The sequence below is a fragment of the Bufo gargarizans genome, chromosome 1 (assembly GCF_014858855.1).
Source record: "Bufo gargarizans isolate SCDJY-AF-19 chromosome 1, ASM1485885v1, whole genome shotgun sequence".
Taxonomy (NCBI): domain Eukaryota; kingdom Metazoa; phylum Chordata; class Amphibia; order Anura; family Bufonidae; genus Bufo; species Bufo gargarizans.
Genome location: NC_058080.1, coordinates 490,772,832 through 490,800,555, shown reverse-complemented (window position 1 = coordinate 490,800,555; position 27,724 = coordinate 490,772,832). Strand labels below are relative to the sequence as shown.

The following is a 27,724-nucleotide window of genomic DNA, read 5'->3' as shown; positions in this document are numbered from 1 at the left end:
ATTTGTAGAAATTTGTGATCCTGGATCTTCATTCTTTAGTTTCTAACCCAGACTTAGAGGATGCCGACCTGTTAGAGGATGCCAACCTGTCACAAAACCCAAAAATATAGGATGTACTTGAAGTCACTTATATATAGTATGTACAACAGCTGCCGAAAAGCACAGTGATATTGTCACCATCAGCTACAGCTTTACAGTATTAGCTGCCACCATTAGTTACTGAATTCTGCCCTCCTTTCCCCAGATTAATCTAACAGAGGGAAACTTTACTAGCAAAGTCTATCGTGGCAATGATGCTACTTGCTGTATGGCTAAGAATACTCTATCTAACCAGTACAAAATGGTCATCAGATGTACAAGAATCTGTTAACCTGAATGCTTGGATATAGAGTATAAAACCTGTTGACAAAAGGAAACAAAAACTGCCACCTGGGAACTGTACTCAGGGATAAATGGCAATTTAATGATAGTGGCTCAGGGGAAGTAATGATCATTTAGAAAAGAAGCAGGGTAATGAGCAGGGGTGCAAAACCTGTGCCATGAAGTTCACAGGTGGCCTTCTATGGCATTCTGTGCAGCATCAGAAGAGGGTTTGGCTTCATGTAAAAGGTCCATGGTTTAATTGCATCTCTACACAGGGGAGGTGTTATCAGTGATTGATAGCATTCTCTGTGTAAGTGTGTATATATTGATAGCTGTCAGTCTCTGATAGCTATACACAGGGGAGGTGTTATTAGTGACTGATAGCATTCTCTGTGTAAGTGTGTATATATTGATAGCTGTCAGTCACTGATAGCTATACACAGGGGAGGTGTTATTAGTGACTGATAGCATTCTCTGTGTAAGTGTGTATATATTGATAGCTGTCAGTCTCTGATAGCTATACACAGGGGAGGTGTTATTAGTGACTGATAGCATTCTCTGTGTAAGTGTGTATATATTGATAGCTGTCAGTCTCTGATAGTAGTACACAGGGGAGGTGTTATTAGTTACTGATAGCATTCTCTGTGTATTTGTATACATAGATAGCTGTCAGTCACTGATAGCTTTACACAGGGGAGGTGTTATCAGTGATTGATAGCATTCTCTGTGTAAGTGTGTATACATAGATAGCTGTCAGTCACTGATAGCTTTACACAGGGGAGGTGTTATCAGTGATTGATAGCATTCTCTGTGTAAGTGTGTATACATAGATAGCTGTCAGTCACTGATAGTTGTACATGTGGGAGGTGTTATCAGTGATTGATAGCATTCTCTGTGTAAGTGTGTATATATAGATAGCTGTCAGTCACTGATAGTTGTACACAGGGGGAGGTGTTATCAGTGACTGATAGCATTCTCTGTGTGTGTATATATTGATAGCTGTCAGTCTCTGATAGCTGTACACAGGGGAGGTGTTATTAGTTACTGATAGCATTCTCTGTGTATTTGTATACATAGATAGCTGTCAGTCACTGGTGGCTGCACATGGGGAGGTGTTATGAGTGATTGATAGCATTATCTGTGTAAGTGTGTATATATAGATAGCTGTCAGTCGCTGATATCTGTACATGAGGGAGGTGTTATCAGTGATTGATAGCATTCTCTGTGTAAGTGTGTATATATAGATAGCTGTCAGTCACTGATAGTTGTACACAGGGGGAGGTGTTATCAGTGACTGATAGCATTCTCTGTGTGTGTATATATTGATAGCTGTCAGTCTCTGATAGCTGTACACAGGGGAGGTGTTATTAGTTACTGATAGCATTCTCTGTGTATTTGTATACATAGATAGCTGTCAGTCACTGGTGGCTGCACATGGGGAGGTGTTATGAGTGATTGATAGCATTATCTGTGTAAGTGTGTATATATAGATAGCTGTCAGTCGCTGATATCTGTACATGAGGGAGGTGTTATCAGTGATTGATAGCATTCTCTGTGTTCCCTGTGTAAGTGTGTTTCCCTGATGTTTCTTTTCCTCATCTCCCTGTCCTCACTTGCTCATTTACTACCTTCACCCACCACCTGCCATATCTTCTGATGCTGTGCACCCCCCCCCCCCACCTCCCCCGCATTTTTAAATAAATCTAGCAGAACGTTTGGAACAATGAATGGGGAGATCTCTGGATTCATTTTAGGTACAGGGCTGGTTCTAGCTTTGTTAGAAAGAGATTTTCATGTACTGTATGATGTTTTATTAACATGGAATTTTTGCGGTCTTTGAGAGTTGTTCAATAAGACAGGGTGACTCTCAGACTAGAAAAGGTTCTAAATGATGTTTAATTGTTATAATTATACTCAATGGTATGTAAGTACATATATTTTAATATGAAAGTTCTGGGTAAAGCTGCTTGTCAGTACATCTCATGCCCCTACTACTACTACTGCAGCTAGCACATTTTTAGTACCCCTTGATAAAGTTACCTTTAAAATCACGTCTTCCGTTATTTCAAGTGATATACAGCACACTCTAATTACATCGCTCTTCAGTTGTCCAGCCAGAGAAGTCAAAAATTGAAATGGGTATTTTTTTCTTTTCGCTCAGGGCATAGTATTCATAATTTTGCTACATGAAACAGAAAGCATTTCTTCAGTTTGACAAGTGCACTGTGAAGACTACAGTCAGGGAGATGGGATCGCATATTAATATGGACAAAAAAAGGAAACTGCTTGTTGAATATACATTGTATGGATTATGAAAATAATGGTACGGGTCATAATTATTGATCACATTCCAGATGTCAATGCTGTAACACAGGATGTAATATTGAAGCTGTATCCAGCATGGATGTTATGGGCTGCACAAATTGTGAAGTCTCTGTTAATAGAAATCACCTCCAGCATATACTGAAGGTTATCTTCTAATTCCCTCCTTGTCTTTGAAACTGACCAAAGTTCCACAAAACCCTAGCACAACTTTGAATTTAGGTTCCCCAGCAGGTGCCGCAATAAGTTGAACACCCCCTAGTGGTGGCTTCAGGCTGTCAGATAGGAAACTAATTTCAGCCTGCTTAAAGGCTCTTGGTATAGACACAGGCAAAGCAGTCAGCAAATGTCAAGGCGAATGTAGTATTTGTCAAAAATAATTGTATGCAGTGGTGTGCCTTCAAAGGAGCCAGACCATGCAACCGCTATTGGGCCTAGAGGGAGGAAGGCCTGTGCTGAATCTTTCTTCTGTTACCGACATAAACCACAGCATTTTTATGCGGGCTGCCATTGGGGGAACTCAGCGCAAAGAGATTTTTTTTACAGCTTCCAGTGCAATCAGTAGCAACTGTATTGATTCCTATGCCCTGAGCTCCCCCTAGTGGTGGCTTCAGGCAGACAGTTTTTATAATACACCATGAGGGAAGTCTCACACATGGTGAGACTGGGGAGATTTATCACTGTATTTATGCACCTTGTCTGTTATAAATGCATTGAGAAATATAGGGATCAGAATGAGAGCCATATGTATGAAGCACTTGTTCCAGTTTTTCTGACTCAAAAGTTGGATACATTGGGTGAGATGCAGACTGTTTTATTACAATTAGCTTTTTCTTTTATTATTTTATTGTATCAGCATGTGATAACCTACGGGGCACAGGTACACTCAAGCAGTCATGCTTCAAGGGCCCAGTGGCCCTCCTGCCTCATGAGAAGACACCAGTTTTATAAATAGCACATGGTATGTGAGGGACTTAATCTGCATTAGGGCACGGGAGCTTCCAAATATAACTCTAATTGCATGGGCACTGTATAATTCCCCAAATATGCTCTTAGGGCTCATGCACACAAACGTATTTTCTTTCCACTTCCGTTCCGTTTTTCTTGCGGACCGTCTGCGGAACCATTCACTTCAATGGGTCCGCAAAAACAACGGAAAGTGCTCCGTGTGCATTCCGTTTCCATATTTCCGTATTTCCGTTCCGCAAAAAAGAAGTGCATGCACTATTGTTGTCCGCAAATCACGGTCCGAGGCCCCATTCAAGTCAATGGGTCAGCAAAAAATACGGAACGCACACGGAACACATCCGTATGTCATCTGTATTTCATCCGTATTTTGTGGATCCATACTGTAGAAATGCTATGCCCAGCCCATATTGCGCATGTGTTTGGTGATTAATAATTTACTGCTTCCGTTTCTGGTTTGCAAAAAACGAATCAAATACGAAAACCATACAGATATGTTTTGTGCAATAACGGAACGGAAGAGGACTTAAATCAGAAAAAAAACTCAGATACGGAACAACGGATCCGTGAAAAACGGACCGCAAAACAACAATGGTCGTGTGCATGAGCCCTAACGCTAAAGAATTTACAGGTATGCTATGCTCCTGGTTATTATAAATGAGAGCACCAACTAAAATACAAAAAATCCCCTTCTTGTGTAGTCTTCATATGGATTGTTGTGTCAGGCGCAGCACTATGAAGTGCCTTTTGCGCTGTGGCATTAGAAGAATTCTGATATCTTTGACTTTTAGTCTAACCAGACTGTTTGTTACTTTGTAATTCCTCTAGCGCCGTTCTATGGAAACAGTAGGTTTAACGAGCACCCCAAATGCTTGAAATAACTTCTTTATTAACTTCAACTTTTCTTCATATAACACTGCCGCCTCCACAGCAGATAGTCCATGTACAAAACACATGTTGCATAAATATTCATAAAATGGTGGTATGCATAAGATAGTGGTTCAACTGTTCAATCTTGTCATTCAACATAAAATGGTGGATATATTTCTCTCTTCAGTATCTGTACTCTCGCTTTAAGTTATTTAAGCACTTTTTGAGCTCTCTGAGAGGCATATCTGAGGTTAACCAATAGTTCACTTGCTCTACTTGGTTTGCTGTTTTCTCTATACAATTGCTTATGATCTGGTATGAGCAGTTCACATTTGTATGCAATTTGTTTGGATTGTATGATTGTATGGCTCAGTAGTTCGTTTGTATGTAATTTGCAATTTGTATGGTGGAACTGTAAGTAAATATATATATAACCAGTTCAGTATACAGTTCTAATCACTATATTAACAGTAGGAACATTATATAACCTTTTTAAATACCTATTTTGGCCTCTTGCTTCCATAAAACACAGCTCTTAATGGAGTGAATGTCTGTTCAGCTCCTCTCCTATGGTGTAATGAATCCAGCAGCTCCTGATAGGGGAATGTCCCAGACAAGCTGTGTGTGAGGCTGGCTGTAATTGGTGAAAACTCCTGGGCTGTGTGAGGCTAGCTAGGATTGGTCTAGACTCCTGCCAACAATAACAGTTTAACTCTTTGCTTTCTGTTGTTTCTGCTGTGTCATTGAGATTACCTCACATTCATATAATGAATCTTAAAGGCATATTATCTTTTCTGCTTCTGTAAACACAATATATATAACAGTTATATGACATCCAAAACATGAAGTCACTGTAAATAACTCTGCTTTTGTCTTTAACACACAAACATAGGAACAGTATTAAGGTTATTGTCAGGTCTAGCTGTAAACATATAAGCTATGTTAGCAACTTTGGCCAATTTCCATTGACTTCTAGGTAAATCTTCTTCTTTTACTAACACTATGTCACCAACTTGGACATTTCTTCTGGGTGTTTGCCATTTACTTCTTAGCATAAGATTGGCTAAGTAATCTTTCCTCCATCTATTCCAAAACTGATCTGATAGATATTGAACTCTTCGCCATCTCTTCGCCTTTTAGCATATAAATCCTCTTTGGTGAACTTGCCAGGTGGTGGCTATATGGCTATGAAACATCTCAAGGTGTTGATGAATGCGTCAGTTGACATATTTTATAACATTTCCAGGTGAATTGCTCTGGAGCTTAGACATGTAAATATTAGTCCATATATCTTGTACTCCTTGCGGTTCTGTTTAGTGATGAATGGGCCAAAACAATCCATTCCGCTATAAAGAAATGGTGGTGATGGGTTTACACGATCGGATGGTAAATCTGCCATTCTTTGCTCTTCAGTAGGTCTACGTGCCTTTCTGCAGACTACACATTTACTTATATACTTTGCTATAACTTTGCTTCCTTTCCCTATCCAGTAACCACCTTATCTCAAACAGCTTTGGGTAAAGCTTCTTCCTTGATGCAAGGATTTGTTGTGGTAGTAATCAATAATTAATCTTGTGAAGGTAGAATTTTTGGGTAGAATTGCTGGATGCTTCACTCTGTTAGGTAACAATGCATTTTCCAGTCTCCCTCCCACCTTCAGTATACAATCCTGCAGAACAAGATTAATCTTGTACAATGGGTGGTTGTTTGGAAGCCTTTTAGATTCTTGACTAAGTCTCTTCAACTCTTCACTGTAGAATCTCTGTTGAATGAGTCTTATGACTGTTTCTTCAGCTTTCATTCTTTCCTCTACATTCAACAATTCCTTCTTTCTGATTCCCTTTGCCAAACGTTGAATTCGAGCTATTACATTTATGACTGTATTCCATTTTGAACATCTGGCTGGTCTTTGAAGTATGTCATCTTGACACTTGGCAGCAGTGCTCAATGTTTGTACAACTTTTACTTCTGGATCACCGATAGACAATTCTGTGTAACCTTTACTGGGAGTGATTTCCTTTTCCCAGAGGAACTCTGGAACAGTGAACCAGTTTGAATTTTTCAATTCTGTTACATTCAAACCTCTTGAAGCATGATCTGCTGGGTTAAGCTTTATGTCAATGTGATGCCAATGTTCTGGATTTGTTATTTCCCGAATTTTCTCAACTCTGTTGGCGACAAAGATATGGAATCTTCGAGCTACGTTGTTTATGTATCCTATGACAACTTGTGAGTATGTCCAAAAATATTCTTCATTTATTTTTAATTCCAATTCTTCTCTCAGAAACTTGCTTACTGATGCTGAAATAACAGCTGCTGTCAGTTCAAGTCTTGGTATTGTCTGAATACTGGTAGGTGCAACTCTGGCCTTCCCCATAACCAGGGCACAGTGTATCTTTTCTTCTCCTATCACTCTGATGTAGGAGCACTGACCATAACCATAACTACTGGCATCTGAAATGTGATGAAGTTCTATTTTTTAGTACTTTCCGTAATCATGAGGTACAAAACATCTGGGTATCTGAACTTCTCTTAAATTTTGCAAGTCTCTTATCCAACTTTCCCACCTTGGCCTCAAATTTTCAGGTATGGGCTCGTCCCATCCCAACTACTGTCTGCATAATTATTGTAGTATTTACTTTGCTTTGAGGATCACTGGGGCCAAGAATCCTAATGGATCATATATAGAAGCCACTGCAGAAAGAATGGTATTTCTAGTTGCAACTTTCTCTTCGATAGATACTTCAAAGAAGAACTTGTCATTCTCTACATTCCATCCCAATCCAAGAACGTTCTGAACTGGAAGATAATCCTAATTAAGATCTACATTCTTTATTGTTGATGCACGTTCAGAGTCACTGATGGATTCCAGTACCTCTCTGTTGTTTGAGATGAATTTATGAAGGCGCAGGTTTCCTCTTGCGCATAACTCTTGGCTTTCTTTCACTAGTTCGATTGCAGATTCTGTGGACTCTAGACTTATAAGACCATCATCTAATTTGCTGCTGATGGGCAATCCTTTTCATTCTGATTGGCCAGGTACTTCATACCATAATTGGCGCAACCTGGAGATGATGATGCTCCAGAAAAGTGTACTTTCATTCTATATTCTGCTGGCTCTGTATCTGTATCTCTGTCCTCCCACCATAGGAACCCCAGGAAGTCTCTATCTTCATTCTTCACATGAAACTGGTGGAACATCTTTTCAATGTCACACATGACCGCTACAGGAAACTTTCTGAATGTACAGAGTACTCCAGGCAGAGTGTTTGTAAGATCTGGTCCTTTTAGTAGATGATCATTCAATGCAACACTATCGTACTTTGCTGAGCAATCAAATACAACTCTAATCTTATCTTGTTTTTTTGAGCGGTAAACACCTTGATGTGGGATGTACCACACTTCTCCTTCTTTAGGTTGGTTATTAACTTTCTCTGCATGTCTTTCTTCAAGGATGCCTTCCTTGAATTTCAAATAATCATTCTTGAGTTTGGGATCTCTTCCCATCCTTTTCTTCAAACATTTCAATCTTGCTTTTCATCTGGGGGCTTCTCCTTCAATTGTTGACACTTGTGTATGGAGTGGTTTTCTCCACAGAACATACACTTGAAGGTAGTCTGAAGATTTGTCAGTTCTGTCTCTCTACTGATCCCAGTAGTAACTTTGAACTTGCTCTCGTAGGTATCTGGACCTTTAGCTGCTGTGTCTGTTGCAAAGCTAGTTGCTTTGCATGTCTTATCTCTATTGCAGGCCTTTCTTTTAAGGATTTTAAGACGTAAGATGATGTTACTGTCTTACATGCTATCCGTGCTTCCTTATTGACGAACTCAGAGAACTCTTTAAAACTTAGGAAGTTCTTGCCTAGATCTAACTGTTCAGTCACATAGCGATTCCACCTAGAAACTACTTCTTCAGGTAGCTTGGCTAGCATCTTGTGGTTTTCTAGATAGTCGTTCAGTACTTCTAGTCCTTGAACGTGTGAGATGGCATTGCTGCGTGCTTGCAGGAAGTCACCATACTCTTGGAGTCTGAAGTGTTCTTTAGGACCTATTTTAGGCCAGTTATTCAATTTCTCTCTAAAAGCTCTTTGTACTAAGAAAGGATGACCATATCTTGCATTTATTTTTTCCCAAGCTTGCGTGTAGGCTTCTTTGTCTTTTCTATAGAACTTACCTTCAATAACTTTATTTTCTTCCCCACCAACATATCTCTGAAGGTAGAATAACTTGTCGATTGGACTGAAGCAATGATGCTCAATGATCATTTCAAAACTTGCCTTCCACTCTATGAACTTCAGTACGTCTCCTGAAAATACAGTGGATTCCGGCACGGGAAGTCTAGCGAGGACTGTTCTCTGTTGTCCTGTTGGGACAATAGTTGTAATACTCTCCTGAGCATTGCCGTGACATCTAGGAATAGAATCACCCGGTTCTATTTTTTCACTTAGTTCTGAATTAGGCGAGTCCCTTTCTTCTTCTTTTCCGGTAGAGATAGAGGGTCAATCCACACACCTTTTTCCTAACAGTGGACTAGTCCTCTCTTTGTCTTTCTGAGCAATGATGGAAGGATAATGACTTTTTTCCTCATTAAGTGCTGGAGATTTCCTTCCATTCTCCTGGGAGTATGTAGGAAATTAGGAGTCTGCTTCTTCACTTAGTACAGATTTGAACCTATGAGTACTCTGATTCATATCCTCTTTGTGTACTCTGAGTCTGGCTTCTATGATCTTAACTTCTTTCTGCCTTTCCAGACTTTTCATCTCAGCTTCCATTTGATGTCGCTGTGCCTCCATTTGATGGCGCTGTGCCTCGATGGCAGCTTCCATCTCAATTTCTGCTCTCTTGACAGCAAGTTGTTCAACCAATTCCTTTCTTTTAGCTGAAGTACTTGAGGACTCTGATATGGGGCTGGCACTTCTGCTAGCGAAGGAAGTCCCACTTGAGATTGTGGTTCCATCTAAGGACTTAGCATAGTCTCTCATAAAGAGCTCATTCATTCTACAGGTGAAACTTGAAAAATTAGAATATTGTGCAATATAGTCCATTTATTTCAGTAATGCAAATTAAAAGGAATTGCATTAATGCAGCTTAAAATTAGAATTTTGTGAAAAGGTTCAATATTCTAGGCTCAAAGTGTCACACTCTAGTCAGCTAATTAATCCATACCCCCTGAGTAAAGGGTACCTCAAAATTGAGACTTTGGGGTTTCCTAAGCTGTAAGCTGTAAGCCATAATCATCCAAATTATAACAAATAAATGCTTAAATTATCTCGCTTTGCATGTAATGAGTCTAGCTCATATATTAGTTTTGCCTTTTAAGTTGCATTACTGAAATAAATGAACTTTGCACGATATTCAAATTTTTCGAGTTTCACCTGTACTTCTTGCTTTAACTTCATCATAGTTTGCTGCAGATGAAAGTTCTCTCCTGAGCTTTACTAAATCTTTAGTGACTGCAGTACATGTGTCCAATATCCTGGGAAGGTGTCGTAGATGACCGCAGGTTGACATATGCTGCCATAAGCTCTGATTCAGATTCTTCTACCGTCTCTAACATATCACTCAAGTTCCCTTTTATACTTTTTTTTTGCTTTAGCTTTTTACGAATGTCTTTAATGTATAATTTCCACTTGTCATAAATTTTGCCAAACCTTTTTCCTTTCAGTGCTGCTTCTTGCTCTAAATTTTCCAGCATCTTTAGGGTCAGTTTTCTGGCATGTGATGAACGTCTTAGTTCATCTGCTTGGGCTATATTTGTTTGAGTCAAGACTGATGCTGCATTAGACTCTTCTACCTCAGACAGGTTCCCTTGCTCTTCAACTTCTACTCTATGTATCTTTTCATCCTCTAACAGTGGTATGGTAATACTAGGCTCAGACATTTTTCTTTAAATGCTATAACAATCAATACGAATATTAAATATGCCTTTCCCTTTAAATGCAATACTGACAAATGCAGAAATAAATGACTTTCACTTTAAATGTAACAGTGATAGATGCAGGCAATACATGACTTTCACTTTAAATACTTTAGAGTCCATATACTACAAACTGTCCTTTGTTTTTACTTCAAAGTCTCTTATTTCTGAACTCCAAAAATGTCTCTTTATGCTAAAGCCTATATGCAATGATAAGTAATAAAAGGAAAGGTCTGAACTTATTCTGAAGAGCAGGAACAAATGTCTGTCTTAAAGGAGACGTGTCTTTTCTTGATATAATGTGATGCTCTGCGCAGACTTGTGATGCTCTGTGCAGACTTGCGATGCTCTGTGCAGACTTGCGATGCTCTGTGCAGACTTGCGATGCTCTCTGCAGACTTGCAATACTTGCGATGCGCTGGCTTGGATACGCTGCTTGCAGGCTTTGGGCCTAGTGGCAGGAAACTAGCTGGTCTCTCCGTGGATAGCGGTGCAGGCACTCTAGCGCTGGACTTTGGCCTACCACCATGCGTCTCTTTCTCTCTCTAGGGATCACAGAAGGGTTGGCGCCTTTGCCGATCTGCCACTTTAAGAGTCGGCTGCAGTTTGACTAATGCACGCGTTCTATGGCCTCTATGGTAGCTCCGCTGAGGTGTCTTTGCTTGCTCGCTCAGGGAACAGTTGCTGCGCAGCGGTATATGCTGGCGCTCCACTGCTCTAATGCATGTACAAAACACGTGTTGCATAAAGATTCATAAAATGGCACTATGCATAAGATGGTGGTTCAACTGTTCAATCTTGTCATTCAACATAAATTGGTGGATATATTTTTCTCTTCAGTATCTGTATTCTCTCTTTAAGTTATTTAAGCACTTTATGAGCTCTCTGAGAGGTATATCTGAGGATAACCAATAGTTCACTTGCTCTACTTGGTTTGCAGTTTTCTCTATACAATTGCTTATGATCTGGTTATGAGCAGTTCACATTTGTATGCAATTTGTTTGGATTGTATGATTCTATGGCTCAGTAGTTTGTTTGTATGCAATTTGCAATTTGTATGGTGGAACTGTAAGTAAACATACAGTCAGGTCCATAAATATTGGGACATTAACACATTTAATTTTTTTTGGGCTCTATACACCACCACAATGGATTTGAAATGAAACGAACAAGATGTGCTTTAACTGCAGACTGGCAGCTTTAATTTGAGGGTATTTACATCCAAATCAGCTGAACGGTGTAGGAATTACATCAGTTTGCATATGTGCCTCCCACTTGTTAAGGGACCAAAAGTAATGGGACAATTGGCTTCTCAGCTCTTCCATGGCCAGGTGTGTGTTATTCCCTCATTATCATAATTACAACGAGCAGATAAAAGGTCCAGAGTTCATTTCAAGTGTGCTATGTGCATTTGGAATCTGTTGCTGTCAACTCTCAAGATGATATCAGAAGAGCTGTCACCATCAGTGAAGCAAGCCATCATTAGGCTGAAAAAACAAAACAAACCCATCACAGAGATAGCAAAAACATTAGGCATGGCCAAAATAACTGTTTGGAACATTCTTAAAAAGAAGGAACGCACCGGTGAGCTCAGCAACACCAAAAAACCTGGAAGACCACCGAAAACAACTGTGGTGGATGACCGAAGAATTCTTTCCCTGGTGAAGAAAACACCCTTCACAACAGTTGGCCAGATCAAGAACACTCTCCAGGAGGTAGGTGTATGCGTGTCAAAGTCAACATTCAAGAGAAGACTTCACCAGAGTGAATACCGAAGGTTCACCACAAGATGTAAACCATTGGTGAGCCTCAAAAACAGGAAGGCCAGATTAGAGTTTGACAAATGACATCTAAAAAAAGCCTTCACAGTTATGGAACAACATCCTATGGACAGATGAGGCCAAGATCAATTTTGTACCAGAGTGATGGGAAGAGAAGAGTATGGAGAAGGAAAGGAACTGCTCATGATCCTAAGCATACCACCTCATCAGTGAAGCATGGTGGTGGTAGTGTCATGGCGTGGGCATGTATGGCTGCGAGTGGAACTGGTTCTGTTGTATTTATTGATGATGTGACTGTTGACAAAAGCAGCAGGATGAATTCTGAAGTGTTTCGGGCAATATTATCTGTTCATATTCAGCCAAATGCTTCAGAACTCATTGGACAGCGCTTCACAGTGCAGATAGACAATGGCCCAAAGCATACTGCAAAAGCAACCAAAGGGTTTTTTAAGGGAAAGAAGCGGAATGTTATGCAATGGCCAAGTCAATCACTTGACCTGAATCTGATTGAGCATGCATTTCACTTGCTGAAGACAAAACTGAAGGGAAAATGCCCCAAGAACAAGCAGGAACTGAAGATAGTTGCAGTATAGGCCTGGCAGAGCATCACCAGGGATGAAACCCAGCGTCTGGTGATGTTTATGCATTCCAGACTTCCGGCTGTAATTGACTGCAAAGGATTTGCAACCAAGTATTAAAAAGTGAAAGTTTGATTTATGATTATTATTCTGTCCCATTACTTTTGGTCCCTTAACAAGTGTGAGGCACATATGCAAACTGTTGTAATTCCTACACCGTTCACCTGATTTGGATGTAAATACCCTCAAATTAAAGCTGAAAGTCTGCAGTTAAAGCACATCTTTTTCTTTTTATTTCAAATCCATTGTGGTGGTGTATAGAGCCAAAAATGTTAGAATTATGTCAATGTCCCAATATTTATGGACCTGACTGTACATATAACCAGGTCAATATACCGTTCTTATCACTATATTAACAGTAGGAACATTATATAACTGTTTTAATACCTATTTTGGCCTCTTGCTTCCATAAAACACAGCTCTTAATGGAGTGAATGTTCAGCTCCTCTCCTCTGGTGTAATTAATCCAGCAGATCCTGCTAGGGGAATTTCCCAGACAAGCTGTTTGTGAGGCTGGCTGTAATTGGTGAAAACTCCTGGGCTTAGTGAGGCTAGCTAGGATTGGTCTAGACTTCTGCCCAGCAACAACAGTTTAACTCTATGCTTTCTGTTGTTTCTGCTGTGTCATTGAGCTTACCTCACATTCATATAATGAATCTTTTCTGCTTCTGTGAACACAATATACACTGCCTGTCCAAAGAAAAGTCACCACCTGGATTTAATTAAGGAGATTGCAGAAATTACTCAAATTGGGTTAAGAACTGTCCAACACATTACTAAAAACTAGAAGGATAGTGCGGACCCATCGTACTCAAGGAAGAAATCTGGCGGAAAAATTCCTGAATGATCGTGATCGGCGATCACCTTTGGCGAAATCAAATCGAAGAAAAACCACAGTAGAACTCAGGGCTATGTTTAATAGTGAAAGTAAGAGCATTTCCACACGTACAATGCGAAGGGAACTCAAGGGATTGGGATTGAACAGATGTGTAGCCGTAAGAAAACCACTAATCAGTGAGGCAAACCAGAAAAAAAGGCTTCAATTTGCCCGGGAGCATAACGATTGGACTCTGGAGCAATGGAAGAAGGTCATGTGGTCTGATGAGTCAAAATTTACCCTGTTGCAGAGTGATGGGCGCATCAGGGTAAGAAGAGAGCCAGATGAAGTGATGCACCCATCATGCCTAGTGCCTACTGTACAAGCCTGTGGGGGCAGTACTATGATCTGGGGTTGCTGCAGTTGGTCAGGTCTAGGTTCAGCAACAGTATGTGCTCCAAGAATGAGGTCAGCTGACTACCTGAACATACTGAATGACCAGGTTATTCCACCAATGGATTTTTTATTCCCTGATGGCACAGGCATATTCGAAGATGACAATGCCATGATTCATCGGGCTCAAATTGTGAAAGAGTGGTTCAGGGAGCATGAGACATCATTTTCACACATGGATTGGCCACCACAGAGTACAGACCTTAACCCCATTGAGAATCTTTGGGATGTGCTGGAGAAGGCTTTGTGCAGCAGTCAAGCCTCTTTCAGACGGGCGAGATTTCCGCGCGGGTGCGATACGTGAGGGGAACGCATTGCACCCGCACTGCATCCGGACCCATTCATTTCTATAGGGCTGTGCAGATGAGCGGTAATTTTCACGCCTCACTTGTGCGTTGCATGAAAATCCCAGCATGCTCCTCTTTGTGCTTTTTCCACGCAACGCAGGCCCCATAAAAGTGAATGGGGCTGCGTGAAAATCGCAAGCATCCGCAAGCAAGTGCGGATGCGGTGCAATTTTCATGCACGGTTGCTAGGAGACAAACATGGTTATAAGGGAAAATAATAGCATTCTTAATACAGAATGCATAGTGCAATAGGGCTGGAGGGGTTAAAAAAATAAATTATTTAACTCACTTTAATCCACTTGTTCGCACAGCCCGGCTTCTCTTCTGTCTTCATCTTTGCTGTGCACAGGAAAAGGACCTGTGGTGATGTCACTACACTCATCACATGGTCCGTCACATGATCCATCACCACGGTGAAAGATCATGTGATGAGCGCAGTGATGTCATCAAAGGTCCTATTCCTCAAAAAAGAAGACAGAAGAGAAGCCGGGCTGTGCGAACAAGTGGATTAAGGAGAGTTCAATTTTTAAATTTTTTTTTTTAACCCCTCCAGCCCTATTGCACTATGCATTCTGTATTAACAATGCTATTATTTTCCCTTATAACCATGTTATAAGGGAAAATAATACAATCTACACAACACCTAACCCAAATCCGAACTTCTGTGAAGAAGTTCAGGTTTAGGTACCAAACATGACGATTTTTCTCACGCGCGTACAGAACGCATTACAATGTTTTGCACTCGCGTAGAAAAATCGCGCATTTTCCTGTGACGCACCCGCATCTTATCCGGGCCAAAAACATGACGCCCGTGTGAAAGAGGCCTCAGACTCTACCATCATCAATGCAAGATCTTGGTGAAAAATGAATGCAACTTTGGATGGAAATAAATCTTTTGACATTGCAGAAGCTTATCGAAACAATGCCACCGCGAATGCGTGCTGTAATCAAAGCTAAATGCGGTCCAACGAAATATTAGCGTGTGTGACTTTTTTTTGGGTGGCGACTTTTTTTTTGGACAGGCAGTGTATATAACAGTTATATGACATCGAAAAACTTGGTCACTGTAAATAACTCTGCTTTTGTCTTTAACACACAAGCATAGCAACTGTATTAAGGTTGTTGGCAGGTCTAGCTGTATAAACATATAAGCTATGTTAGCAACCTAGGACAGGTCTTAGCTGGCCAGCTACAATTGTCACCAAGCATTCCTCAGGCCCTGAATACCCATTATGCATATCCCTTACAGGATACAAACATTGAAATAACATACGGATTGAATATTTGTCATTAGTCTTGTCAGTGTATGAGTGATGGAACTTTCAAAGTGATTACAGTAAGTAATGCCAGGGTTGTAGAAATTGCCTTGGTGTAGCAGTTGCATTGGTTTCGTGACAATACTATTGTTACAAATGACTGTCACATGATATAAAGTTAGTAAAGCAACAACACGCTTAATTCTATTACCTATTACAGGTCCATGAAATCTGATTCCCTGCCATTGAGTTTTTTTTTTTTTTATACTGGTATCAGCATTACAAACCTGGAACTAAACGCTTCCTTAACATTGTTTGATGTTACTGTACTGCCATCTAGTGTCCGGCCAACTAACTGTTCAGACAGTTTTTTTTTATGATGTGTCATACATTTGTTGTTTGTGTATGGTAGAACTAAAATGGTCAGACATAAATGGGTGATTTATCCATTGGATAGCCAGTCCATCCATATAATGGGCATATTTACAGACTTTCAAAATGGCTTACAAAAGTTCTCAGCAAAGCTACAGTATGTATGACAGATGTTTACTGCTACAATTTACTTTGTTCACTTTGAGAATGATTTTGTGATATATTGGTATAAAAGTTGGTATAGTATGATTTTCAGAATAGAAGGGCTCTATAGTGCTTAAAACACTTTGGCCCTGATCCAAGATTTCTGCTTTTGAAGATCTGACACAACATCCAAGCTAAATGTCCACTAATTTTAATTGTCCTTTGCTCAGAATTATGCTCTGTGAACCCGGCACTAATATAACTTTGTGAGCTGGGTATTAATGGGGGAATTTCTCATTGTCCCCACGCCAGCTTTCTGGTGTTAAAGATTCATAAAATTTGGTTTTGTGACTTTTTAAATGCCATCGTGTATTTTTCTGTCGCAACTGCCATTTTTACGGCGCAATGGCTAGGTTTCTCAAGAGGGGGCATGATGAGGCCCCAGCGGAGAAATTGGTGTAAATGATGATTGAAATCCACAGCAGGTCCCACTACTGGAGGAGGCATTTAATTTATGACGATGCCCACTCCTCATCATAAATTAAATGACTTCTTTGGTGGTGCAGGGCCCATCAAGACTTAGGCCCCGATTTGTCAAGACAAACGCGTGCTGTGCCAGTCTTGATGGGGCTGTAGATTTCAGTCATTATTAACACTAGTTTCTGTAATACATAATGATGAATGTACCAGGGCTGATGCCCCCCACACACACCATCCTCATTGCTTCCCCTTTTTTTTGGAAACCTGGCATGGGTGGTATACAAATGCCAGTTGTGAAGTTACATTGACATTTAAAAAGTCATTAAAAAAAGGTTTAGCAACTTTTTAATGCCAGACTGGCTTGGGGGAAACAATACATTTCTCCCTAACTTTCCAGGGTGGGATTTGTCTCTGTAAACGGCTACACCCCCACTACTTTCACAGAGAACGGTGCCTAATTATTCAGCAAATGCAGTTTCTGTGCTGCCTCCTCTAGTTGATAGAAAATGTAATTTCTCTGCTGTAAAAACAGGCCTGGTGGGCACCTTGTAATATATATATATTTCTGCTGGAGTACATAATGTGGCCCTTTGTTTTTTCAAAAACTGCAGCAGAACACTTGTTTCACATTGGTCACAGTTACTTGTCACATAAAAAATACTTTTAAAATGAACTTTTTTTTTTACAGAATATGCAAAAGAATATCAGCCCTGTGATGACAGTTGTATGACCTGCAATACATCATCTATAGCGTGTACTTCATGTCATTCAGGTAAGGTCATATATCCCTTTCTATTTGCAGTTTGATGGATTCTTTTAGCCTTTCAAAGGGAGAGTTCACATCACAGTTATTTCACATATCAGTCTGAAAAACTCTGACATTCCAGAAAATAGAGACTAGAGCTCCCTATCCTATCTGTCTACTTAGGGTTAGATGGTGTTGAGACACATTAGGTATTTGAGAAACAACAAATATTAAAAGTATGACTAAAATCAAAGAAATGTTACAGTGCGCGTATAACAATCTAATATATAAAGCTGAGTGTATGTGTGTATGTATGTATGTCCGCTAAAGGAATCCACACAATCGCATTTACAATCACAAAATGTGGCACACAGGTACATACAGTGGCCAGGAAGGTTTTAGACCAGGTCTCAGCTCTCTAGGACGTACCGTTCCTGATATATTCCCAAAAAAATGCATTAGCCAATAGAAGCTTGGTCACATGACCCTTATCAGCCAATAGAAGCTTGCAGGTCCTCCAGTCTCCACATACACTGTTTTACTCCAGGTTTCCATAACAACCCGGCCATTTATCTTCACTGCTGTAGGAAAGCTTTAAAGGAAATCTGTCACCGGGATAATTAAGTGTTCTTGCATGGCAAGACCACTTACTGTTATCTCACATATATATTCTTATTATTATAGCCAAATTTACCACCCTTATAACAGGGGATGTAGCTGTATTCAGAATGAAGCAATCACGTTCAAAATCATGTTAAATAGGAGACAGCATACACCTGCCATCATTTAAAGTGCCTCTGATTAACCCCAAATAAAATTAAGCTGCTCTAGTTAGTCTTTCCTGAAAGTTTCTTAGTCGCATCCCACTGCAACAGCCATGGTCCACAGAGAGCTTCCAAAGCATCAAAGGAATCTCATTGTTAAAAGGTATCAGTCAGGAGAAGGGTAAAAAAGAATTTCCAATGCATTAGAGATACCATGGAACACAATGAAGACAGTCATCATCAAGTGGAGAAAATATGGCACAACAGTGACATTACCAAGAACTGGACGCCCCTCCAAAATTGATGAAAAGATGAGAAGAAAGGAGGCTACCAAGAGGCCTACAGCAACATTAAAGGAGCTGCAGGAATATCTGGCAAGTACTGGCTGTGTGGTACATGTGACAACAATCTCCCGTATTCTTCATATGTCTAGGCTATGGGGTAGAGTGGCAAGACGAAAGCCTTTTCTTACGAAGAAAAACATCCAAGCCAGGCTACATTTTACAAAAACACATCTGAAGTCTCCCAAAAGCATGTGGGAAAAGGTGTTATGGTCTGATAAGACAAAGGTTGAACTTTTGGGCCATAATTCCAAAACATATGTTTGGCGCAAAAACAATACTGCACATCACCAAAAGAACACCATACCCACAGTGAAGCATGGTGGTGGCAGCATCATGCTATGGGGCTGTTTTTTTTTCAGCTGGAACTGGGGCCTTAGTTAAGCTAGAGGGAATTATGAACAGTTCCAAATACCAGTCAATATTGGCACAAAACCTTCAGGCTTCTGCCTAGAAAGCTGTACATGAAGAGGAACTTCATCTTTCAGCATGACAACGACCCAAAGCATACATCCAAATCAACAAAGGATTGGCTTCACCAGAAGAAGATTAAAGTTTTGGGATGGCCCAGCCAGAGCCCAGACCTGAGTCCGATTGAAAATCTGTGGGGAGATCTGAAGAGATGTGCTCAGGAGATGCCCGCAGTTATGAGTTGCTCACTGTTTGCAGATCCGAAGTGGGTTCTTACAGCTGCCGTGGCGTCCCACGTGTGTTTGTGCTCCAAATGAGGTTTTACCTACCGCTTCCTGTTTCAGTGAGCACTGTTGTAGTGATTACTGCTAACCACTAGATGGTAGAATAGATCCTGCAGGTTGTATGTTGTTGGGCTGATCGATGTTCAGACTCAGTCAGCCCAACAACATACAACTTGTGGGATCCACTGTACCAGTGGAAAAGATATTGTTTTCCTGGAGACCAAGAACACTATATCTTAAAGCTATATCAGCGCAACTATTGTTACAACTAACAACTATATCAGCAGCATATGTAGCTTCACTATTACTGACTGCAAGTATGCAACTACGTACCCGTGATTGATATCAACTACAGACAAGTAATTACTCTATGTTTTTAATCCAAACCTCTACTACAGTTTTTAGGATTATAGCGGGACATTATACATTTGATGTAATACATTTGACAGTCATCGTACTGATTGGTTTTACCAGAAGATTTTCCCATTCTATCTTTAATACACATTGTCGGAGTTTTTAATATACAGTGTCAGAGTGTATATATTTTCTTATATATTTTATTATTTATTATTAGTTTTGTACCTATTTTTTACCAGTATTTTCTTTTTTACTTTTATCCTGTTAATAATCAATAAAATTATTGTATTGTGTACCACTACAACGTATCCATATTTGAGTCCAGGTATTAGGTGTGCCGAACCAAATATTACATATACTATATACATTTTAATAGAGTGAGTCTATATTAGTTGGAGTACCCTTCCTCCATATTATCTAAGGGGTAAGCCATTCCAATTAAACACCTTGAAAGTGTTTGTTTGCCATAAAAACTAAAGAAGCTGACAAGTGTCCAATAATCAAGTATCTAAAAGAAGCTATGGAGGACATAAATATAAATCCATGATCTCATAACTAGCTCGTCCTAATTAGAAAGGGTGTTTTAATCAATGACATGGGAGCTCTATTTTCTTATATTTCTACCTTAAAGCTTAGCTAAAGATTTAAATTAAAGATGTCTGACTAAGACAACATGGCAGACCCACAGATAATATCTTACAGCCTCCATAATTCTTATAGTGGCACTGTACTTTAATTAAACTTTTGAGTGCTGAGTCTGCCATGATCTCTAGAACAAGGGGAAAGAGTCATGCTCTTAGTGCACTCTCTCTCCTCCCTGCATGAGACAGGAGCAAGTGAGGCCCATGGACTTTCTTTTGAGTATGTTTTGCTTCCTATCCTTCATTAAGCACACGCTTCTCTCCCCTTGTTGTAGAGATTGGTGGGGGTCTCAGCGCTCAGACCCCCCACTGATCGAAACTTTTGAGATGTCCCTATAACATATCAAAAGTTTAATGAAAGTACAGTGCCACTTTAAATAGAACAAACAAGACTCTTCCTAGAGCTGGCCGCCCCACCTAACCTAGGTAATTAGGGGAAAAGGGGCCTTGGTAAGATAGTGAACCAAGAACCCAATGGTCACTGTGGCTCAACGCCAAAGATCTTCTATGCAGATGGAAGAAACTTCCAGAAGGCCAACCATCACTCCAGCACTATAGCAATCTAGGCTTTATGACAGAGTGGCCAGAAAGAAGACTTTCATTTACAAAAAAGACCTAAAGACTGTGAGAAACAAGATTATCTGGTCTGATGGAACCAAGATTGAACATTTTGGTCTTACTTTTAAGCGTCATGTTTGGAGGAGCAAGCACAACCCAGTACAATCCCTACAGTGAAGCATGGTAATGGCAGCATCATGCTGTCAGGGTGTTTTTCAGTGGCTGGGAAAGGGAGATTGGTCAGAGTTGAGGCAAAGCGGAATGGAGCAAAGTACAGAGATATCCTTAATGAAATCCTGAGCCAGTCTGCTCTAGACCTCAGTATAGGACTAAAGTTTACTTTCCAACAAGACAATGACCCTAAACACAGAGCCAAGGAAACACAGGAGTGGATTAGGGACAACTATGTAAATGTCCTTGAGTGGCCCAGTCAGAGCCCTAACTTGAAATCAAACATCTCTGGGGAGACTTGAAAATGGCTGTCCACTGATGGTCCCTATCCAATCTGACAAAGCTTGAGAGAATTTGAAGAGCAGAATGGCAGAAAATCCTGAATGGTGCTTCAACTAAGTATTGCGTAAAGGATCTGACTACTTAAAGTGGTTGTCCCATGAATAATGTAAAAAATTAAAATCAGACATCATATAGTACACGACAATCTCTTTCTAACAAAGCCTGTACCTCACATGGATCCAGAGATCTCCCCATTCATTGCTGTGCTAGATTTATATCAAGCTGACAGCTCAAGGGGAGTGTCTTTTCTGCTGCAGCTAAGGGGGCGTGTCTATGCTCTGCCTATCACAACTCAGGAGGCAGTTGGAGGATGAAACTGAGCATGTGCAGCCTTCTCAGTGAGAAGGTCAGAGAAATAAGAAAAACAAACAAACAGCAGGTGGCGCTATACAGATACATTTTATTGAATAACTCAGTGGTTATGCTAAATTTCTAATTACATGCAATTAAAAAAGCATTCAGATCCAAGTGCTGGTTTGAAAACTATAGAATATTTTTCATGGGACTGCCCCTTTAAGTCAATGCAATTTTTAAGTTTTTCCTTTTCAATAAATTAGCAAAGATTTCGAACATTCTGTTTTCACTTTCTAATTATGAGGTATTGAATGCAGAATGATCAGAATTTTTTTAAACTTTTTTTAACAAAATGTGAAAAATTAAAAGGGTCTGAAGACTTTCCGAATGCAATCTGTATATACAGTATATATCATGGTTAGGGAGATTATAAGTTGTTTTGTGCTAAAATATTCCCTCTCTAAAATTTAGTTTTTGTTTCTCTTGTGACTTTTCTCATAGGGACATATCTGCATGAGGAAGATTGTATTTCTTCATGTCCTAAAGGAACGTTCAGCAATACAAAGGACAAGCGGTGTGAGAAGTGCACAGAAGATTGTGAAATTTGCGATGAATACAATCAATGTCTTAAGTGCACGTATCGCTACCTACATGATGGGAGATGCTATAAGAAGTGCCCAGAGTAAGATCATCACATACTTTTACTGTAATAAGTTTTCCGGCCCTTCAGATTAATACAAGAATAACTCCAACATCATGAACCCTGCCAGTCCACTGTCCCGTCAAACTAAGGAGATGAGCTAACGCCCCACACTGCAGGTCTGAGGACCAGCACCCATCTTCCCCCCTATTCAGCAGTATCAAGAGGGACGCAGGCGCATATTCTGAAAACATATGCAGGTGTATTTCACACAGCAGGATAGTCTATACACTGATGTTCATTGAAAAATACTTGACAAAGGCTATCACTAAGCCGAAACGTTGCATCTGGAATAAAATTCCGCCTTTTGGACGTGCTGTCTCCATTTTTTTATATATATATATTTTTTTGGACATCCATCATTGAAAAATAATGTCATACTTAAAGAGGGCCTGCAACATCTCCTGACATGTCTTCTTTAGTAACTACTTGCATCCACCTTTGTAATCACAAATCTGAAGCATATATTTTATAACTATGATGTTCCATTACTTTATTATTCCTGCTAGAAGGTCCAGATGGGTGTTATCAGATGGGGTGGGGGGGGGGGGTGTCATTGTACAGTCTGACACTATCCAATCAGTGCTACCAGTGTCAAACTGTGCAGGGACAACCCCCGTCCCCCAACTAGGAAAACCCATCTGGACCTATATTGCAAAGTGCTTGTAATTCATTCAGAACTTCTAGCAGGAATAATAAATGAATCATACAACAGTCATAAGAATAGATGCTACGGTTATTACATGGGGAATTCAAGTAGTTACTAAAACAGACATGTCAGGAGAGGATATGGGTCTTCACAATGGCTATTTATCATCCATTCACAGTTCATATGTCTGGTTGTTGGGACCCCCACCAAGCACTAGAATGGGGTGGTGGTGGTCGTGCAAAATCAATGGCCTTGTCTGTTTTAGACAAGGATAGGCATTGTTACAATGGATCCGCACAAAAAACTGATGCAACACAGATGTCACACACGGCCGTGTGAATGCACCCTAAGTAGGATTTTTTTTTGTGAATTAAATTAAAGGAATTGTCTAACTTCTGCAAGTGGCATTTGTCATGTAGTTAATACAAGCCACTTACTGATTATCCACATTGCCTCCTTTGCTGGCTGGAAGCATTTTTGCATCACATTATATACTGCTTGTTTTCAATGTTATGACCACCCTGCAATCCATCAGTGGTGGTTGTGCTTGCACCCTACTAGAAAAAGCACCAGCCTCTCTGGTTTCTGGGACCATTGAAGAGCACATAGGATAATGCTTTTTCCTGTAGTGTGCAAGCACGACCACCACTGGTGGATCGCAGGGTGGTCGTAACTATGGAAACGATCAGTGTATAATGTGATGGGAAAAATGTATCCAGCCAGCAAAGGAAGCAATATGGAAAATAACAATACATTAGTAATAAATGCTATTTGCTGAAGTGAGACAACCGCTTTAAATATTATTATATAATGTAAATCTTATGTTTCCACTAATTCCTTGTTGCAGAGGTTTCTTTGGCCAAGGACAGGGATGTACAGAATGCTACGAGGACTGCAGAACATGTGAAAAAGCTGTAAATTATTGTTTATCATGCCATGCTCCTAACGTACTACATGAAGCAACGTGTACAAGTACCTGCCCAGCCAAGTTCACTGACATTAAAGGCATCTGCATACACTGTCCTCCTGACTGCCTGTCATGTGTGGATGACAAAACCTGCACAGGTACTGCCACTGAATTGTTTCCTCTGTTCTATAAAGACCATATTGATGGAGACAAATGAACCTCACCTCATGGAGAACTTGGTTAGAGGGATATTTTTATCTTGGACATTTTTTACATACCGTATCTTCATTATACAGTCACATTGACGGCTTAGTCTTGTTGTCTTGAATCATCTGTCTAGTGATGCAATTAAAAGTCCCCAAAGATGGCTTACTGTTAAAAAAACTTTTATTAAAGGGCTGTCTAGTTTTAAAACCCATTTTCATACACCCTATTAGGGAATTCATATAGAATTTGTTATGGGGGCGGTCTGTGCCCACCACTGCTTCTCTCCTACTGGTGGGCACAGCCGATGCCTTGCTTACGTGCTCCATAGCTTCAGGGGTCTGGCGGTCTGGTCCCTCTGGCATTTCTCTCTTTCTGCCTGGCAATTCTGGTTGCCGGAGTACCGCTGTCCTCCCATACAGGCTAAGGCCTGCTTCTTGCTGGCAATGCCTGTCACAACCCATAGGCCCCTTTCACACGAGCGGGTATTCCGCGCGGGTGCGATGCGTGAGTTGAACGCATTGCACCCGCACTGAATCCTGACCCATTCATTTCTATGGGGCTGTTCACAAGAGCGGTGATTTTCACGCATCACTTATGCGTTGCGTGAAAATCGCAGCATGCTCTATATTGTGCGTTGCGGTGCGATAATCCACGCAACGCAGGCCCCATAGAAGTGAATGGGGTTGCGTGAAAATCGCAAGCATCCGTAAGCAAGTGCGGATGCGGTGCGATTTTCACGCATGGGTTCTAGGTGACAATCTATTCACTGTATTATTTTCCCTTATAACATGGTTATAAGGGAAAATAATAGCATTCTGACTACAGAATGCATAGTATAATAGTGCTGGAAGGGTTAAAAAAATAAAAAAAGTTAACTCACCTTATCCTCTTGTTCGCGTAGTTCGTTCCCGGTCTGTTCTTTACTAGCTGTGGGCTAAAGGACCTGTGGTGATGTCAGATCACATGCTCCATCACCATGGTGATGGACCATGTGATTGGAGCATGTGATCTGACGTCACCACAGGTCATTCAGCCCAAGCCCACAGCTAGCAAAGAACAGACCGGGAACGAACTACGCGAACAAGAGGATAAGGTGAGTTAACTTTTTTTTATTTTTTTAACCCTTCCAGCACTATTATACTATGCATTCTGTAGTCAGAATGCTATTATTTTCCCTTATAACCATGTTATAAGGGAAAATAATACAATCTTCAGAACATCAATCCCAAGCCCGAACTTCTGTGAAGAAGTTCGGGTTTGGGTACCAAACTTGCGCAATTTTTCTCACGCGAGTGCAAAACGCATTACAATGTTTTGCACTCGCGCGGAAAAATCGCGCATTTTCCCGCAAAGCACCCGCCTCTTATCCGGGCAAAAAACATGACGCCCGTGTGAAAGAGGCCATAGAGTGCGCAGACGCACACACTCACTCTGGCTACAATCTTCCCCAGCCACTGGCTGGCTACCCCTATAGGAAGGTGCCTGAGCAATAGGTTCTAGTACACTAGTTTTCTCCAAAGGAAAGCTGGTTTGCCTGTTTTGTGTACCGATTTCTGCCTGACTTCTGGTTTTGACCCTTTGCTGTTTGACCATGCCTGTTATTCATTCTGACCCTGAGCTTCCCACCCTGACTGTTTATTGTATTGCACATACTCTGCCTGCCCTGACCTAGGCCTGTTCCTGACTACGATTTTGCCTGATCCCTTCGTGCTCTTAACCAGTGTCTCTTGACCCCTTTGAGTCAGAAGTCACTTGAACAGAGAATACCCCATGAGGTAGTGGCCTGGTTGTTCCACTTCATTGGAGTCCAGATTCTTGTACAGGGGTTAAAGAATGAATACCTTGGGGGCCACTTAGAAAACACCTTTAAGAGTGTTACACATCTGCTTTGTTATAGTCCTTCTGCTTGCTTCATTTGCAATGCTTAATTTCTCCAGTGGTGGTGCTGCAAGAAAATTGTATGCCCCAAGGGAGTCTGTCAGCATGAGGGCTCATGCACACAAATGTATTTTTGTTGAAGAATGCACACGGGTGGTAAACGTGTTTTACGGATCCACGATTTGCAGACTGCAACACAAGCTACGGTCGTGTGCATGAGCCGTGATTTTGAATATTAAACCAAGCATACTGCCTAGTAGGTCCAGCTGAAAGTATTAAAATGGTACCTTTATTACTGAAATCTGCTGTTGCATGCCTCTAAAAAACTGTTTGTATTCAATATGTAATTGAGCTGTTAAGTGCACTAAGGGAGTGTCCTAGCTCCTCAGCTCTGTCATCCCTCGTTCCATTGAATCATAGACAGGACAAACTGTCTGAATTCTCCTCAGGCCTGGCCTTAGGAGGATCTAATCTTTAGTTAAGCGGGGTTCTTCTGTTCCCCACACACTAAAATAATAGTAATAATATAGTAACATGAAAACTAAAAAAAAATGAGCAAAATTAATCATATGGTTTGTTCCCTTCCTTATCAGCATGCATGCCTAATTATTTTCTCCATGAAGACAAATGTCTGAGCTCATGTCCTGATGGATATTATGGTGAAGATGGCAGCTGTGTGCCTTGTGATGTCCTATGCGCAAAATGCAGTGGACCTGATCCAGATGATTGTGAGGAATGTGCCAGTCCTAAGTTTTTCCTATATAATGGTGAATGTCTTGGTGGATGCCCACATGGTACCTTCAGTATACCAGAGGAAAGACATTGTCAAGGTATGGCAGTTCTATATTCAGCATTTGTGTATGTTCACACAATGGATTTTAAAAACGCTCAGAAAAAATCGGCACGGAATCCACGCGGATTTTATGTGCAGTTTTGGTGTGGTGTTTTGCGTGTTTTTTTTTTTCCAGCTTCCCATTCATTTCAATGGGAGAATCAGGGTGGATCTGCTCCAAGATAGACCATGCTGTCTCTTTTATCCACACAGTTTCTTTCAGCGTGGAAAAAAAGCAAGACCTTTTAGAAGTATTTCTGGCACGGATTCTGCATTGAAAACGTGTGAAAACAGTGTGTGTGTGTGATACCTGTGTTTAGTTAGTTTTCTTATTGTATTGATTTTTTATCATTTCATCCTTTTTTTTCAGACTGTGACAGCAGTTGCAAGGCTTGCCATACCTCGGACATTTGCGACGAATGCGAAGAAGGTTTTTACAAAAACAGAGAGGGCTACTGTGTAGCATATAAGACATGCACACTTCATGAGTATGTAGATGAATACGGGGACTGTGTGCCATGTCATAAGCAATGCTCCAGGTGTATGGGAGCGACTGAGCATCACTGCTTGAGCTGCAAAGCTAAATCCTTCCTTCTGAGTGAGTCTAAATACATGCAGAAAACTAGAACAATCTTCGTTGTTTCTTCCCGGTTTCATGCTTTCTTGTTATTATACAGTTTTTGGATAGACCTGTATATGTTGTCACAAAAGCCATAATGCAGATCATGTTGGGATTTTTAGATTCATCTTCAAGCTGGCGAGATGTTTTATATCTTTGGAGCTTATAATGTTTTGAGGAGCAGTGCTGCGTCTTCGCTTCTCAAGTCGTTATTGGCAGCTATCACCCACAGATTATATTGAGTTCTATCAATGCAGCCATACTTTTACATTTTTCAATTGTCCCAGTGATACATTTGG

At 40.6% G+C, this 27,724-nt stretch overlaps 1 protein-coding gene across 1 annotated transcript in view; it reads left to right on the top strand.

Moving 5' to 3' along the window:
* PCSK5 (proprotein convertase subtilisin/kexin type 5) overlaps positions 1–27,724 on the top strand; it is a 437,218-nt gene that overhangs the window by 393,531 nt on the left and 15,963 nt on the right. The window contains exons 28-32 of the mRNA XM_044273909.1: positions 17,414–17,497; positions 22,135–22,315; positions 23,830–24,047; positions 26,568–26,804; positions 27,177–27,404. Coding sequence (XP_044129844.1) covers positions 17,414–17,497; positions 22,135–22,315; positions 23,830–24,047; positions 26,568–26,804; positions 27,177–27,404 — 948 coding nt within the window. The remainder of the gene's footprint in view (positions 1–17,413; positions 17,498–22,134; positions 22,316–23,829; positions 24,048–26,567; positions 26,805–27,176; positions 27,405–27,724) is intronic.